Source organism: Panthera onca, chromosome B1 (assembly GCF_046562875.1).
Source record: "Panthera onca isolate mPanOnc1 chromosome B1, mPanOnc1 haplotype 2, whole genome shotgun sequence".
Classification (NCBI taxonomy): domain Eukaryota; kingdom Metazoa; phylum Chordata; class Mammalia; order Carnivora; family Felidae; genus Panthera; species Panthera onca.
This window is the reverse complement of record NC_138342.1, coordinates 119,522,236-119,537,792: the sequence shown is the minus strand read 5'-3', so window position 1 is coordinate 119,537,792 and position 15,557 is coordinate 119,522,236. Positions and strand designations below refer to the sequence as shown.

Genomic DNA, 15,557 nt, shown 5'->3' with positions numbered 1-15,557 from the left:
TTTCTGAAAGATAAAGGCCAGGCCCCTCTTGATCAAAGTGTGTTTTTGAGGATGCCACTCATTTAGATATTGCCGCTACCTGTCCTATTGCATTCTGGCAACAAAATTACTAACCTGTGGCTTTATGAAATGAAGTAGCAGCTTTGTTATAAACACAGTAACCACGTATTTACTTAACGCTATTACCTCTGAGTAAAAATGCCCAGAGTAGAAGGTTGGAAGTAATTGAGATAAAAAATTTTTTACATCATAAAAGTATTGAATGTACATTTGAGAAACTTTTGGAAACACAGAAGAATACAGAAACAAGGAAAATTATTTTACTCACCAACATGTTAATTTTAGTCTTTAAAAATAATGCATGTTATGTTTTATAATATGGTAATGTTATATTTTGCTGGGAATCATATGGGACAAAAATTATAGTTTTGTGCTCTTCATATAACATACTCGATAGGTTTCACCAGGTCATTAAATAATCACTTGAGGGCATGATTTTAAATGTCTATGGGGCACCTGGGTGGCTCAGTCAGTTGAACGTCCAATTCTTGATTTAAGCTCAGGTCATGATCCCAGTGTCGTGGGATTGAACCCTCAGTCGGGCTCCATGCTGAGCATGGAATCTGCTTAAGATTCTCTCTCTCTCTCCCTCTACCTCTCTCCCTCACTCACGCAGTCTCTCTCTCTCTCTCTCAAATAATAATAATTAAAAAAATGTCTATCACTGCGTAGATGTACTATGATTTCTTTAGACATACTAGGTCATTACCTAAATGTAATTTAAAATTCATAATTGCCCCTATTTCATGATTTACTTCATTGTGGAGAAGGGGGGTCTCATGAACTAGAAGAAGGGTTGGCAGTGGACTTGGGGCAGTATGTGGCCCATCCAGTAGAAGATGTCTGAGGGGCATCACCCCCAGGTTTCCCCAAGGTCATTGAGGTGGCTTATCTCTTAGGGACTGTGGGCTTCACAGTGATGAACTGCTCCCACCAGCACCAAAAAGGCCCCTCTGTCTTCACTCTGCAGGCTGACGTTGGCCAGCCCTGAGCCATCAGGTTCAGGTTTTCATACCTGCCTCTACAGACCAGATTAGAATGAAGACACCTTCCTCTGGCATATATGAAAGCAGCTGTAAATGTAACAAAAATGCATCTACCTTCCTCTTCCTGGGTTGAGGGCTCGTTTGAGGAATCAGAGCACACAGGTGCCTAGAGTATTTTCTGAATAAAGTCAGTTCTTTGTCCTCATATGTCTGTATCAGAGCAAACCTGAGTCCCTGGTAAAAGTCTGAGAATAACAGACTTGTCCATAGGGATGAGATCACCACACATTGCGGGGGTCAGGGCCAGCCTCCAGGGCGTGTGGCCTGTGCTGTTGCACAGGAACCTGCATCTAAAAGGGTTCCAGGCTTGGATTAATGTTCTACTAGTTGTCTTGAAATTCTTAAGATTTTTTAGGTTAATTTATTTATTTTGAGAGGGAGACAGAGACGGGGAGGGGCAGAGAGAGAGAGGGAGAGAGAATCCCCAGCAGGCTCTGCACAGTCAGCATTGAGCCTGATTTGGGGCTCTCTCCCACGACCCAGCAATCATGACCTGAGCCAAAATTGAGGGTCAGATGCTCAACTGACTGAGCCACCCAGGCACCCCTTAAGACCTTTTGAGCAAGTGGACTTGGCATTCCCGCCCCCTTCCACCAGAGAGCCCTGCAAATTATGTAGCTGGTCCTAACTGGTGTGCTAGGTGATATATTAAAATAGTTTAATGATTCCTTCTCAGACATGGCCCCAAAGAGAAGGGAAAATCAATCCCAACTGCCCTTTTTGTAGGAGGAGGTGCATGTGACTTTAAGAGACGGGCCTACAGGGTGAAATGGAGCAGGTCCTGGAAGACGTGGCCTTCAAGGGCGCTTGGTAGATTTGAAGGGCACGTACTACCTGACTATATAACCAAGTCTCTGCTGAGGAAATGCTCTTCAGACTTCAGTTTTCTGCAGTTACTTCAGGCGTAAGGCAGCTTGTGCATTATCTTCCGTGATGGAAAATGTGAATGTCATGGCTTCTTTCTCTCCCTTTGAGCCCTAACTTTCTGTGTGCAGTAGTTTTCCCCTTGTCTGGGGCATACACATTCTAAGACCCTCAGTGGATGCCTCATACTGCGGACGGTGCTGAACCCCATGTATACTGTTTTTTCCTGCACATACATACCTGTGATAAAGTTTAATTTATAAATTAGGCACAGTGAGAAATCAGCAACAATTACTACCAGTAAAATAGAACAATTATAACCATATCCTGTAATAGAAGGGGTGTGAATGTGGTTTCTCTCTCACTTAAGATACGTTATGGTGCTGCACTCACCTTCTCCCTGGGATATGTGTGATGATGCGATGCCTGTGTGACCAGGTGAAATGACGTGGAAGACACAGGCATTGAGACGTATCATTAGGCTACTGATGACCTATGGTCAGAAGGAGGTCATCTGCTTCCGAAGGCAGTTGACTGGGGGTAACTGAAACCAAGGCAAATGAAACCACAGGATAAGGGGGACTACTTTACTTACATGGACATGAATGTCAAAGACCTTGCAATCCCGAATTCCTTTGCTGTACTACAGAGGGAGTGCTCTGCCTCTCTGAGCTTTGTCTTTCTGCCCCCTAAGCCTCCTCCTCCTTGGTAAGAGTTGTGTCAGGGTCTCCTACGATTCCTCGAATGCAGGAGTGCAGATTTTCCATGCTTCAAACCGGTGCCCTTGGGATGAATACACGATGAAAACCTCATGCCTGCCCCATTCATGTATTCTTGCCTTCAGTTGAGAAAGGATTTTTGTTGAGTTTCGTTTTAGTTTGCGGTGGGTAAACAATTATTTTAATTTCCCAAATGAAAATGTATACCGTAGAATTCGAATGTGCTCTTTAAAAGTATACGCATGATTCTAACAAACATAGTCCTGAGAAAATTACTGCCCTCAAGCCTTATTTTCCTGAATTTAGCGCCATTTTAGGTACTGGTTTGCAACCTGTTTGTTACCACTGCCTTGAGCTAAAGAACAGAAATTGAAATTAAGCATTTAGAAACCCAGAGCAAGTTGTTGAATTAAATTATTAAAAAATCGGAGGCTTGTTTGTGTCTTCTTTCATATTCTGCAGCTATGTTTTAGTATTTCACACACACCATATCTTACAAAAATATCAGTCCATAACAGATTGGAGACTAAAAACAGACCGATTCTTGACCACAAATAGTTTGAGAAGTACTCTCCTAATTGACAGAGCCGGCAGTATATTTCCTGGACCACCAGGCTTCTCATTACTTCCGTCTTTCCACAAGTGGTGACAAACCCCCGTGTGAGTATGTGTGTGAGTGTGGTGTGTGTGTAAGATGGGCTCTCTCTCCCCTCAAGAGAGAGGCATTGTCGAAAGACAGCCATGATGCATGTGTGGCTGGGATGGTGTCATGAGAGACGGCTGTTGAAGTTGAAAGAGTTGTGGGTGGCCTTTTCAAACCAACAACAGTGGTCTGAACTGGGTTGAGAAACCATTTTTACCTAACCCTGCTAGAAGGGTTAGAAAATACGCACTACTAGAAAATAAAAACATGCCCAGACTGTTCTGCACTGAAGGTAGAATCCCAGCATTGAGAATGGTCTCTCCCTTTTAGCCACTAGGATCCATACTTGAGAACGCCTTTTATACTCTTTGAGGTTATAAAACTGAGAAAACTCCTTGCCTCCATATCCAGCCCCAGCCATCTCTCCCAACAGACCTGTGTCCCTCAGCTCCTTACAGAACACAGACGTGGTTCGCATGTCTCTCAGAGATACTGTAGCTGGTCTGCAGGAGCCCGTGTGTACCTTCTCATTGTTCATGGTGACACTATGAACTTGGGTGTATTTATAACCACGGAGCTGACCCCTCACCTGCCAATGCCAGCATCCCCCCTGCACGGCTGTGCGCACACCAGTGTTCCTAATCTCTTACCTGGTCCCCTGGCCAGGGTGGGGTGCAAACCAATTGTTTACCAGTCTGTGGGTGGATGCAAGAGTTTACACTGGTTAAAGTTCGGGATAATTTCTTGGTTTTTTGGCAACAACTGCCAGTCTCTGGATCGGTTTCCTTTGCAAAGGAAGAGAGTAGGAAGACTTGTGCTTTCCCTAAATATCTCTGCTTTTGGTCCATCGTAGTGCCAGATAAATCTCAATATTCATTAAAAAGTGACCAATTACTTCAGAAATTAGAGAAGTTGATCTCCCATGATACAAAGCTTAACTGGGAGCTTGATCGGTATTGCCTCACACTCTCTGAGGTGAGATTTTCCAACCTTCTCTCAAGTGTTGGTCTCCTTTTGGTGAATGATTCTTAGGCAGTTTTAATTATTTAAGGCCAGTTGGCCAGAACTTATTATATCAGGACTTACTGTAGGCTTCGGGAATTCAAGATCAACAAGGCTGTGCCTGCCCTCAAGGAGCTCACAGTGGGAGGAAACTACAAGCAAGATTCATTAGGAGACTTGTAAAAAACTATGGTGTGGCTGGAGTTTATAACTGTCAGCAGCTGCTTCTGGGTGTTACTGTCTAATTACTTTCTGCCTAATATCATGTACCCTCTATAAGTACTGAGACTTACAGGGGATATACCAATAATGCCTTGGGAGCAGCTGATAGGAAGAGGTGGGAACCTGTGACCTACGGAAACTTTCCATGGGAGTGATGCAAAGAGGTTTGCAAATGTGATCTCACTTTCTCCATTTATATGGAATATATATATGAAGAAGTAAGTCCAAGTGTACTGCCTCTCAGGCTTTAGGGAGATCAGTGTGTATTTGGTGAAATGAATCGATCAGCGTATATATTAGTGGAAGCCTCAAAATGGTAAGCTGTGAATTTCTGAACTGGGTCTCCAGCAAAGTTCAGCTCAGTGGGAAAAGCAAATAGCTTACAGAACAGGACACCAGAATGGTCAATAAAGAGGCAAAGATACTCAAACTGATCGGTAATCAGAAAAATGCAAACTTGAACAACAAATGGGGGCGCCTGAGTGGCTCAGTCAGTTAATCCTCCAACTCTTGATTTTGGTTCAGGTCATGATCTTCTGGTTTGTGAGATTGAGCCCTGCATCGGGCTCCATGCTGACAGCAGTGAGCCTGCTTGGGATTCTATCTCAATGCTGCTCTCCCGCTCAAGAGCCCTCGCTCCCCCCCTCACCTCAATAAATAAACATTTAAAAAAATGTTTTAAACAACAAATGGGTACTATTTCTCAGCCTTGAGACTGATGAAAATTTTAAAAAAACAACTGATAATACCAAGTGTTGGGGCCATTATGGAGAAACACATTCTCTTGCTTTCCTTGTAAGAGTAAATTGGCAATCAGTTTGGACAGCAATTTTGCAATATTTAGTAAGGTTTAAAGGTACACTTACCCTATGACCCAAGAATTCCATTCTAAAATGTTTTCACATGCTTAAAGCATCATATACAAAAAAAAATTATTGCAATGTCTGTTATAGGGGAAAAAATTGGAAATAAACCCAAATGTCCTTTATTAGGAGAAAGAGTAACTTACAGTTTACTTATACAGTGAATATTACACAACATTTAAAATGGATGAATTGGATTTACAAGTATAACCTGGGTAAATTTTATAATCATATTATTGAGTGAAAACAATAGGTTGCCAAACAGTATCTACTCTTTATCATTAATATAAAAAGTAAAATGCATATCAGTGTTAAATGTACATTCATGTACATACACTTGGGACAATAAAAGTGTAAGGACCTGGGTGGGAAGAATACAAAACAACTTGACAGTGGTGAAGGAGAGAGGGAAGTAGGATCAAGGAGGCACAAAAGAGACCTTTGCTGTCTGTGTTACATTTTCTCTGTTTAAAAAAATGAGAAGAAGGGGTGCCTGGGTGGCTCAGTCGGTTAAGTGTCCGACTTCAGCTCAGGTCATGATCTCGTGGTTCGTGGGTTTGAGCCCTGCATCGGGCTCTGTGCTGACAGCTCAGAGCCTGGAGCTTGCTTCGGATTGTGTCTCCCTCTCTCTCTGCCCCTCCCCTGTTCATGCTCTGTGTCTCTCTCTCTCAAAAATAAATAAACATTAAAAAAAAAAAAAAGAAGATAAGGACAAATGTTAAAGTCAGAGTAGTGGTGCATGCATTTGTAATTTCCTGTACTCTTCTGTGGTTTTGAAATATTTCATTAACAAATAGTGCTTAGGGCATATGGGGCACTCTCTGAGAAGGTACTATTATTGTTTCTGCACCAGGAGCCCATGCCCCTGAGTTTTCTGCTGCCATGATCTTTGTAGACTTCTGACTGTCTGTATGGCTAAGGGGATAGAGGGAGACTGAATAAGCTTTAAGATCCTGTCCATTTTAACATTGTTATTCCAAGATCATCAGGAGATGATTGATTGTTGTCATGGCCACATTCCTACATGTCCGGCACTCTCCGGGCACAGAAGCAGGGCAAGCGATGACTGTGTGTGTCACACACCCTCCAGTGCCCACAGCCAGATGGGAAACCTAAATATACCAATTTTGTTGTGTTTTCTGAATCCCCTTGAAACCAGCATTTTTATGTTATGAGATGCCCTGAACTAATATAAATAGGTAGATGTGGGGAAGAGTTATTTTGAGGGCCATAATTTGATTTAGTTATCTCAGGCGATCAATGATTGTTTAACACCAGAAATAGTTGACTAGAACAGCTGCTAAAACAATGCTTTGTGTGGGAAATGATAAAAGGTTCAGTATTTTGACAGCCATTTCGGAGGTATGAATAATACGACTTCTAAGAAAATCCTGATTGCTGGGTTGGTTGGGGGGGGGGCGGATTTTGAGTGTGTGTGTGTGGGGGGGGGGGTTGGATTCTCTAGATAAGATTTCCCATCTCCTAGTATTCTGCATGGATAGTGGGTATAGGAGGAATGTTTTCCCTCTCCCAGAGTCTTGACTGTATATCAGTAGGGTTTAGGCAGCACAGCAATAAATTACTGTTCAGGTTTTTTAAAAATACCTAACTCATCCATTCATCAAATGTGTATTCAGGGCTTACTGTGCTTCAAGCAAAGTTCAGGACCTAGGAGTCAGAAAGAGTCTGTTAGATTCCACCGTAAGGGGCTCTGTCTGGAAAGAGGAGGAAAAGTAGAACAAGGCAAAATGTGCAAGTAATTTTAAATAAATTCAATAGGTACTACAGAAACAGAACTTGGAGGGGGATGAGGGATAGAAAGAGGTGGCGTTAAATAATTGGGAGTTTGTCATTTGAGGTGGTGGGAGGTAAGAATTGACAGGCAAGCACAACATTCCAAATAGACGGCAAATTCTAGTCAGTGTTACAAAGTGATAGAGTGGAAGAGTGTATTTATTGATTCAACTCTTAATGTGGAAGAGTGTATTTATTGATTCAACTGGCCAACTGCATGCCTCAATTCACAGTATTGCTTTCTGTCTGGATATCCGGTACCTTAAATTTTCACAGAATTTTCACGGCAGTTTTCTGATTGTATATGTGCCTAATGTGAGTATTACCATATTATACTGTCTGCAGTTAACTTTTAAAATATTTCAGCATGGGGCCCCTGGCTAGCTCAGTCAGAAGAGCATATGACTCTTGATCTTGGGGTCATGAGTTCGAGCCCCACAGGGGGTGTAGAGATTACTTAAATAAATAAAACTTTAAAAAATAAAATATTTCAGCATGAACCATATGGTAGGTATGTAGGTACCTATTAGTTTTCATCTAAGTCTTAGTGGTGCCAGGTTTTTTTTTTTAATTTTTTTTTACATTTACTCATTTTTGAGAGAGATAGACTGAGCATGAGCAGAGGAGGGGCAGAGAGAGAGGGAGACACAGAATCTGAAGCAGGCTCCAGGCTCCGAGCTGTCAGCACAGAGCCCGATGTGGGGCTTGAACTCACAGGCTGCGAGATCATGACCTGAGCCGAAGTTGGATGCTCAACCAACTGAGCCACCCAAGTGCCCCTGGTGGGAGTTTGTCACAACTGGTTGGTGCCAGTCGTGAGTGCACACTCAGTGTTGGTGAGCTGGCATCTAATCAGAAGCCCTCACCCTGGAGAATCTTCTTTAAACAACTTGGTTTTCTTTATCTCTGAGTGACACTAGAGGTTTTGTTAATTAGAGTAATGGATATTGCAGATGAATTTTAATCGGAGATATTTGTGGTGGTGAAGATGAGTGGATCAGGTTGAACCTTTACAGAGACCTTCTTTCCTGTGTGTTACAGAATATAAAAGTCTAGTGAGACATTAAGGATGGGGAAACTGAGGCTCGGGGGGGCTGGGTGTGAGAGTTGGGTGATGGCAGGGCCAAGACTGAAGAATTCCAGAACCAGGACTGTCTCTGTTGGCTGCTCTGCTCAGTGAGGTATGCTTGCCCTTGGAAGAATCTTTATCTGTGATGACACTCTTTTAGGGGCTCATTAAACCAAGGCTAATCCTTGACTGAATTCCCTAACCCCAGACTGAAGTGTGTGTTCTTTAGAACCAACGTAGGTGACATTTCCAGTATTGGGGGAATTTCATTTCTTTTAGATTCAAGAAAAGTAAAGTATTACAAACACTCAGTTATGAGCGATGTATTTGTATTTCTGGTTCACATCGAAGGGAATCCAGTTTAGCTGGCGTTCTTTTCTGCTTTTCCTATCAATATACCCTTCCATCTGCAGATAATTGAAAAGTAATTAGAGCTCTTCGCAGTAAATCCATGTCATATTAAAGAAAACAAAAATGCAACACATGTGTGGCATTATGTGGAAATTTACCCTGTGGAAAACTACAGGCTCTCGGGATTTTATTTTTAATGTATGTTATACAGTCCAGATCAAACAAATGAATTAATTTCCACTCTAGTGAAGGATTGTTTTTCCTGGTGTGTTTAGGTGGCTATGGTCACTGTGGTTTGGAGTGAGCCTAAACAGGTTCCTGTCCTTGGACAAAGACCAAGGACAACTATAGGACTTGCCTACGGTTAATCTCCCATAGGCCTCTTGACTAATAACCCTGGGGCAGGAAAGCAAGTGCTAGTATGATCACTTTACAACGGAGGCAGTCAAAACAACGAGAAGTTATGGCATGTTCACACCACGGAACTGGCTATAACAGAGTCAGGGTCAGAGCTAAGCTCTTCTGAACACTGGGTGACTGCACAGTGGCCCTGTCCATGACCCCAGGCTGCCAGAGCAGAAGGAAGTGAATTTCAGTGGTATGGTGCACATCAAAGTATTCGATATGGTCGGAACCGAACCTCAAGACATTAATAGAAGACAACACATCAAGACATACTGGTGGTGACGGTTTCAGAAGAACTTCTGGTTCAGATTCCACAGAAGTTTATGCAAAGCCTGCTATGGGTCAGGTTCATGCTTCTGGGAGGCTACTTATTTTCAACAGTAGCAGAGCAAGGGAGCCTGGACCTTTAGCCTCCCTCTCTAAGCCTTGACCACCATCAGTGCTACTCCAAACCATTTTCAGTAAACATGCCATCTAAGGATAAGTCGAATTAAACAAAGGAATGTCTTGGCAAGTTCTAGACTAGGTTTCTTAAGCCCTTATTCTATTCTGCCTCTTGCCCCTAAATCCTATTATATTTTGTCTTATTACCAGAGCAATCTTGTAGTTGTGATATTGTCTTCATTGTATCATTGAGAAAACCAAGCCATTGAAAATAAAATGCCTTGCCTTATGATGAAAACTAGTCAGAGTTTCTAGTTGATTCTTCTGAGTCCAAGTCCTGCTGTGTGCTGATTTCCATCTGACCTTGGAATAATTATGGGCATTTACTTTATAGGGATATTTTGGAGTCATCTTGCCAAGTAAGGGATCTAGTTTATTTGACTTTGTGGAGTTTGTGTGTGTGTCCATGTTATTTTAGAATAGTGGAGAAAACGTTTGGTGCCTAATCCCAGCTTAGGGTAGATAAACAAGGCACACTTTCCTGGAGGGGACACTTGGAGGAATGGTGGTTTTAAGATAGACTTGCACTTCTAGCGAGAGAGAATGCACGCACACACACACGCACATGCACACACACCCACGCGCTGCAATCCAAGAGTCTGGTGCTTGGGGCACCTGGTGGCTCAGTCAGTTGAGCTTCTGACTCCGGCTCAGGTCATAATCTCACGGTTCGTGAGTTCAAGCCTCAAATGAGGCTCTCTGTTGTCAGCACAGAGCCTGCTTCAGATCCTCTGTCCCCCTCTCTCTCTGCCCCTCCCCTGCTCTCACATGCTCTCTCTCTTGCTCTCAAAAATAAATAAACTTAAAAAAGAGTTGGAGGCTTAACTGACTGAGCCACACAGGTTCCCCAAGGTGCTGCCTCTTCTTAAGTGAGCAGCAGCATATTGGGTATTTGCATTTCTCACAAATAAAAAGGTAAAATCATGTGTTGGCTATTCAGGCTTCCTGGACAGACTTGGATGATGTGGGCAAGTTTCCCCCAGGGCCCGGACAGATCAGTGAGGTTCCTGACCCACAGAATTCTACTGTATGTTACCAGGATGCCTTCCTGGCATTTTTTGCCTTTCCAATCATTTTAATGTTTGATGTGACAAATGGCAAAGGACTCTGCCACTGCGATGGGAACTGAAATGAGAAAATGCTTGTTTCACAGCCCTTGTTCACTCCTAAACAAGTGTTAAGACTCTGGCCTTCTTCCCTCCTAGATTATAAATACCTTAAGGACTCTCTATCTTATTATGTTTTGTGCCCACAGACTTTGCTTTGAACGTAGTAGGTACTGATTTGATGGTTGCTGAGCTGAACTATACTTTTCCAATATGAAGAAAAGTGGGGCAGATTAAAATAATATGTAGGCCAGCCTGACACAGTAACTCAGATAGACATGACTAGTTCCTGGCCTTGGCAAGTTACTCAAATTAAGACTGGGTTTCTTAGGTGGAGAGAGGGAGAAAATAATGCACGTTGGGTCTCATGTAGGTAGAGCAGAGACACCAACATGTTAATGCTTAATACCTTACTTATTTTTATTTTAAATAGGTATTTATGAATACCAGCTTATGCAGACTGAGCTACCAGCTTTGCTAGCCTTCGCTTGCTTTTGAAACCAGCAGACTGCCTTCCAGCCTGTGCTGTTTCTCTTGGTGTTGTTGGAATAAGTCACGTAGAGCCAACATCAGAATGTTTAAGATGAAAATTTTGTCACGGCCGGGTGCGACAGGAGAGGGCTTGTCGAGAAGGGTTGTAGAGGAAGACCATTGGGAGGTCCAGCCGAAGGGGTGTGTTGACACTGCCTCTGGGAATTTGGGGAAGCCCTGGGGAAACCCTTAAGCATTTTTCTGCCTTCTCCACCCTCAGGCCTTCTCGTGGGTACCCTTGATGTCGTGCTGGACTCCAGTGCCCGGGTGGCTCCTTACCGAATCCTGTACCAGACTCCTGACTCTTTGGTCTATTGGACCATCGCCTGTGGTAAGTAGTGATATTCAGAAATACCAAGAAACCTTATGATTCGTAACTTTCGGCCAGAGAGGAAGGAGCCTTTATTTGGGAATGCAGTCTCTTGGTATTTTAGGGTAATAACCATAGCCATTTTGGCAGATGAACCCCAAATCTCAATGGCTTAATGCAGGAGCGGTTTCTTTCTCACTCTGGTGAAGTCTTGTGTGGATCCTGTGGCCTCCTCCATTCGCAGTGACACAAAGCCTCCATAGGAGGACAACTTAGAAGGGGAAAGAGGGAGGTAGAGGCACACCTGCATTTAACTTCCTTGGCCCAGACGTGTCACACACCACCTCCACTCACACTCTGTTGGCTTGAACCAGTCACACGACTCCAACCTAACTCCATAGGCAGCTGGGAAATGAAGAGAAACATGTGAAACACTTGAGTGTACTAAGTAATACACACATATCCTAGCACAGTGCTTCCTCTTTGGGTAGGGATCAATTCTTTTTCCTGATGATAATCTGGAATAATGTCCTGTGTTTAAAATGGTGGTCAACAGCTCTGCCATTGTTGGATCTCTCACAAGAATGTTTCATCCAAAGTGGCCAAGGTTTTATAGTTATTCGTTTGCCTGTGCCTTTACAAATAACCATAGGAAAAGCAAGGACACAGAACCCTTTTCTTTTCATTTTTTACTGCCACTTGGTTTTTATTATTATTAATAATAAACTTTATATTTTATTTTTTTTATTATTTTGTTATTATTTTTAGATTTACATCCAAATTAGCATATTGTGCAACAATGATTTCAGGAGTAGATTCCTTAGTGCCCCTTACCCATTTAGCCCATCCCCCCTCCCACACCCCCTCCAGTAACCCTCTGTTTGTTCTCCATGTTTATGAGTCTCTTCTGTTTTGTCCCCCTCCCTGTTTTTATATTATTTTTGTTTCCCTTCCCTATGTTCATCTGTTTTGTCTCTTAAAGTCTTCATATGAGTGAAGTCATATGATATTTGTCTTTCTCTGACTAATTTCGCTTAGCATAATACCCTCCCGTTCCATCCATGTAGCTGTAAATGGCAAGATTTCATTCTTTTTGATTGCTGAGCTATACTCCATTGTATATGTACACCACATCTTCTTTATCCATTCATCCGTCGGTGGACATTTGGGCTCTTTCCATACTTTGGTATTGTGCATAGTGCTGCTATAAACATTGGGGTGCATGTGTCCCTTCAAAACAACACACCTGTATCCCTTGTATAAATACCTAGTGGTGCAACTGCTGGGTTGTAGGGTAGTTCTACTTTTAATCTTTTGAGGAACCTCCATACTGTCTTCCAGAGTGGCTGCACCAGTTTGCATTCCCAACAACAATGCAAGAGAGATGCTCTTTCTCCACATCCTCACCAACATCTGTTGTTGCCTGAGTTGTCAATGTGAGCCATTCTGACAGGTGTAAGGTGGTATCTCATTGTGGTTTTGATTTGTGTTTCCCTGATGATGAGTGAAGTTGAGCATTTTTTCATGTGTCAGTTGGCCGTCTGGATGTCTTCTTTGGAGAAGTGTCCGTTCATGTCTTTTGCCCATTTCTTCACTGGATTATTTGTTTTTTGGATGTTGAGTTTGATAAGTTCTTTATAGATTTTGGATACTAGCCCTTTATCTGCTATGTCATTTGCAAATATCCTCTCCCATTCTGTAGGTTGCCTTTTAGTTTTGCTGATTGTTTCCTTTGCTGTGCAGAAGCTTTTTATTTTGATGAGGTCCCAGTAGTTCATTTTTGCTTTTGTTTCCCTTGCCTCCAGAGACGTGTTGAGTAAGAAATTGCTGCGGCCAAGATCAAAGAGGTTTTTGCCTGCTTTCTCCACTAGGATTTTGATGGCTTCCTGTCTTATGTTTAGGTCTTTCATCTACTTTGAGTTTATTTTTGTGTATGGTGTATGAAAGTGGTCCAGGTTCATTTTTCTTCATGTCGCTGTCCAGTTTTCCCAGCACCACTTGCTGAAGAGACTGTCTTTATTCCATTGGATAGTCTTTACTCCTTTGTCAAAGATGAGTTAGCCACACGTTTGTGGGTCCATTTCTGGGTTCTCTATTCTGTTCCATTGATCTGAGTGTCTGTTCTTATGCCAATACCATACTGTCTTGATGATTGCAGCTTTGTAGTATAGCTTGAAGTCCAGGATTGTGATGCCTCCTTTGGTTGTCTTTTTCAAGATTGCTTTGGCTATTTGGGGTCTTTTCTGGTTCAATTCAAATTAGACTTTGTTTTTTAGAACAGTTTTAGATTTATAGAAAAATTGAGTAGATAGTTCACAAAGCACCTATCTGCCCTTCACACACATTATTTCCTTTATTATTAACATCTTACTATGGTACATTTGTTTTAGCTAATGAGCTCATATTGATACACTATTACTAAACAAAATCCACAGCTTATTTAGATTTCCTTAGTTTTTTAAAAAAAATTTTTAAGTTTATTTTTATTTTTTTGAGAGAGACATAGCAAGTGAGGGAGGGGCAGAGAGAGAGAGCGGGAGACAGAAACCCAAACAGGCTCCATGCTGTCAGCACAGAGCTGATTGCAAGGCTCAGACTTATGAACCATGAGATCATGACCAGAGCTGAAGTCGAGTCAGACGTTTAACCGACTGAGCCACCCAGGCACCGCTTGATTCCCTTAGTTTTTACTTAATGTCCTTTTTCTGTTCCAAGATCCTATCCAGGATACTATATTTTGTTGTCATGTCTCTTTAGGTTCTTCTTGGCTGTGGAAGTTTCTCAGGCTTTCCTTGTTTTTGATGACCCTGCCACTTTTAAAGGATACTAGTCAGGAATATTATAGAAGGTCCCTCTATTGGAATTTGATGTTTTTCTCATGATTAAGCTGAGGTGATGGATTTTTGCTGAGGAACATCACAGAGATAAAGTGCTATTTTTATCACATTATGTCAAGCAAGGGTACCGATTGTCAATGTATGACTGACGATGTTTTCTTTGATCACCCAGCGGAAGTAGTGTTTTTTGGGTTTCTCCACTGTTAAGTTACTATTTTTTCCTCCTCTCCATGCTGTATACTCTCAGGGAAGAAGTCACTATGCGCAGCCCACCCTTAAGGAGTGGGGAATTTTAATTTATTCAATTGTTTTTATCAGTATGGAATCATATATATTTATTGTATGCTTTGGGGCAGTCCAGTACCACTTTATTTTGTTGCTCAAATCATTCTAGCTTTGGCCATTGGGAGCTTTTTCAGTTGACTTTGTTCAGTCTTTGAACTGATCTCTACTCAGTAGGAAGTGCTGTGCTCGGATCTAAAGATACAGAAATAATTAGATCCGGTCTCTGCTCTTGAGAACATAAGTAAATATTCAGTTATAGCCCAGTGTGCACCATTACCACACGCTGCCAGTTGATTGCAGGGTGCCCAACTAAAGACAGGAATCTCAGCTGGCCTTTTACATAGGTAGGGGAAATGATCTGGGTGTGAGTCCCAGCTGCCGGAAGGCTCCAGTGCTCTATTCATGCTCCCTCCAGGATTTAATGGTACCTGAAATTCTAACATTGTAGTGTTGTATCCCTTTCAAGTTATTCTGGTTAAGATGCAAACAGCCCCATGAGACATGATGGAATATATCAGTCATTTATGCATTCTGGTGAATGAAGGAATAGCATCAGGGTGCAGGGCATGGAGAAAACCACCTAGGGGTGAAGGGTGGGGATTGGAGCAAGAGGAAGGAGATAAAGGCTAAAGGGAGAGGGAAGCTGGGACCCTGAAGAAGACTTACCAGTGTAACCCAGGCTCCTGTAAGTTAACATTCCAGCCATCTGTGCCATTTATTCAATACAAAAGGGAAGAACCCAATAGCTACTGTAGAGTGGGGAATGCCCTGGGGTGGTTGGTGAGGAAAGTGTCACGTTTGGTTGGCAAACATTCTAGAATCCTGTTAAAATAGACATTGTAGCCAGCAAGTGAAGAAATAAAAAGAAAGGGAATTAGAAATCAGACAGAACCACTAAACTACTTGACTTAACAAGTGTGTGCAAAGGACACTTTCACACTTTCTCTTTCACCTTCCAGCCTAGCACTTGTGCCCAGAGGCTTTTGAGATCCTTTGGAGCCTGGAG

At 42.4% G+C, this 15,557-nt stretch overlaps 1 protein-coding gene across 1 annotated transcript in view; it reads left to right on the top strand.

Annotated features, from left to right (window-relative positions):
* TBC1D9 (TBC1 domain family member 9) overlaps positions 1–15,557 on the top strand; it is a 114,240-nt gene that overhangs the window by 37,708 nt on the left and 60,975 nt on the right. The window contains exon 2 of the mRNA XM_060654120.3: positions 11,340–11,450. Coding sequence (XP_060510103.1) covers positions 11,340–11,450 — 111 coding nt within the window. The remainder of the gene's footprint in view (positions 1–11,339; positions 11,451–15,557) is intronic.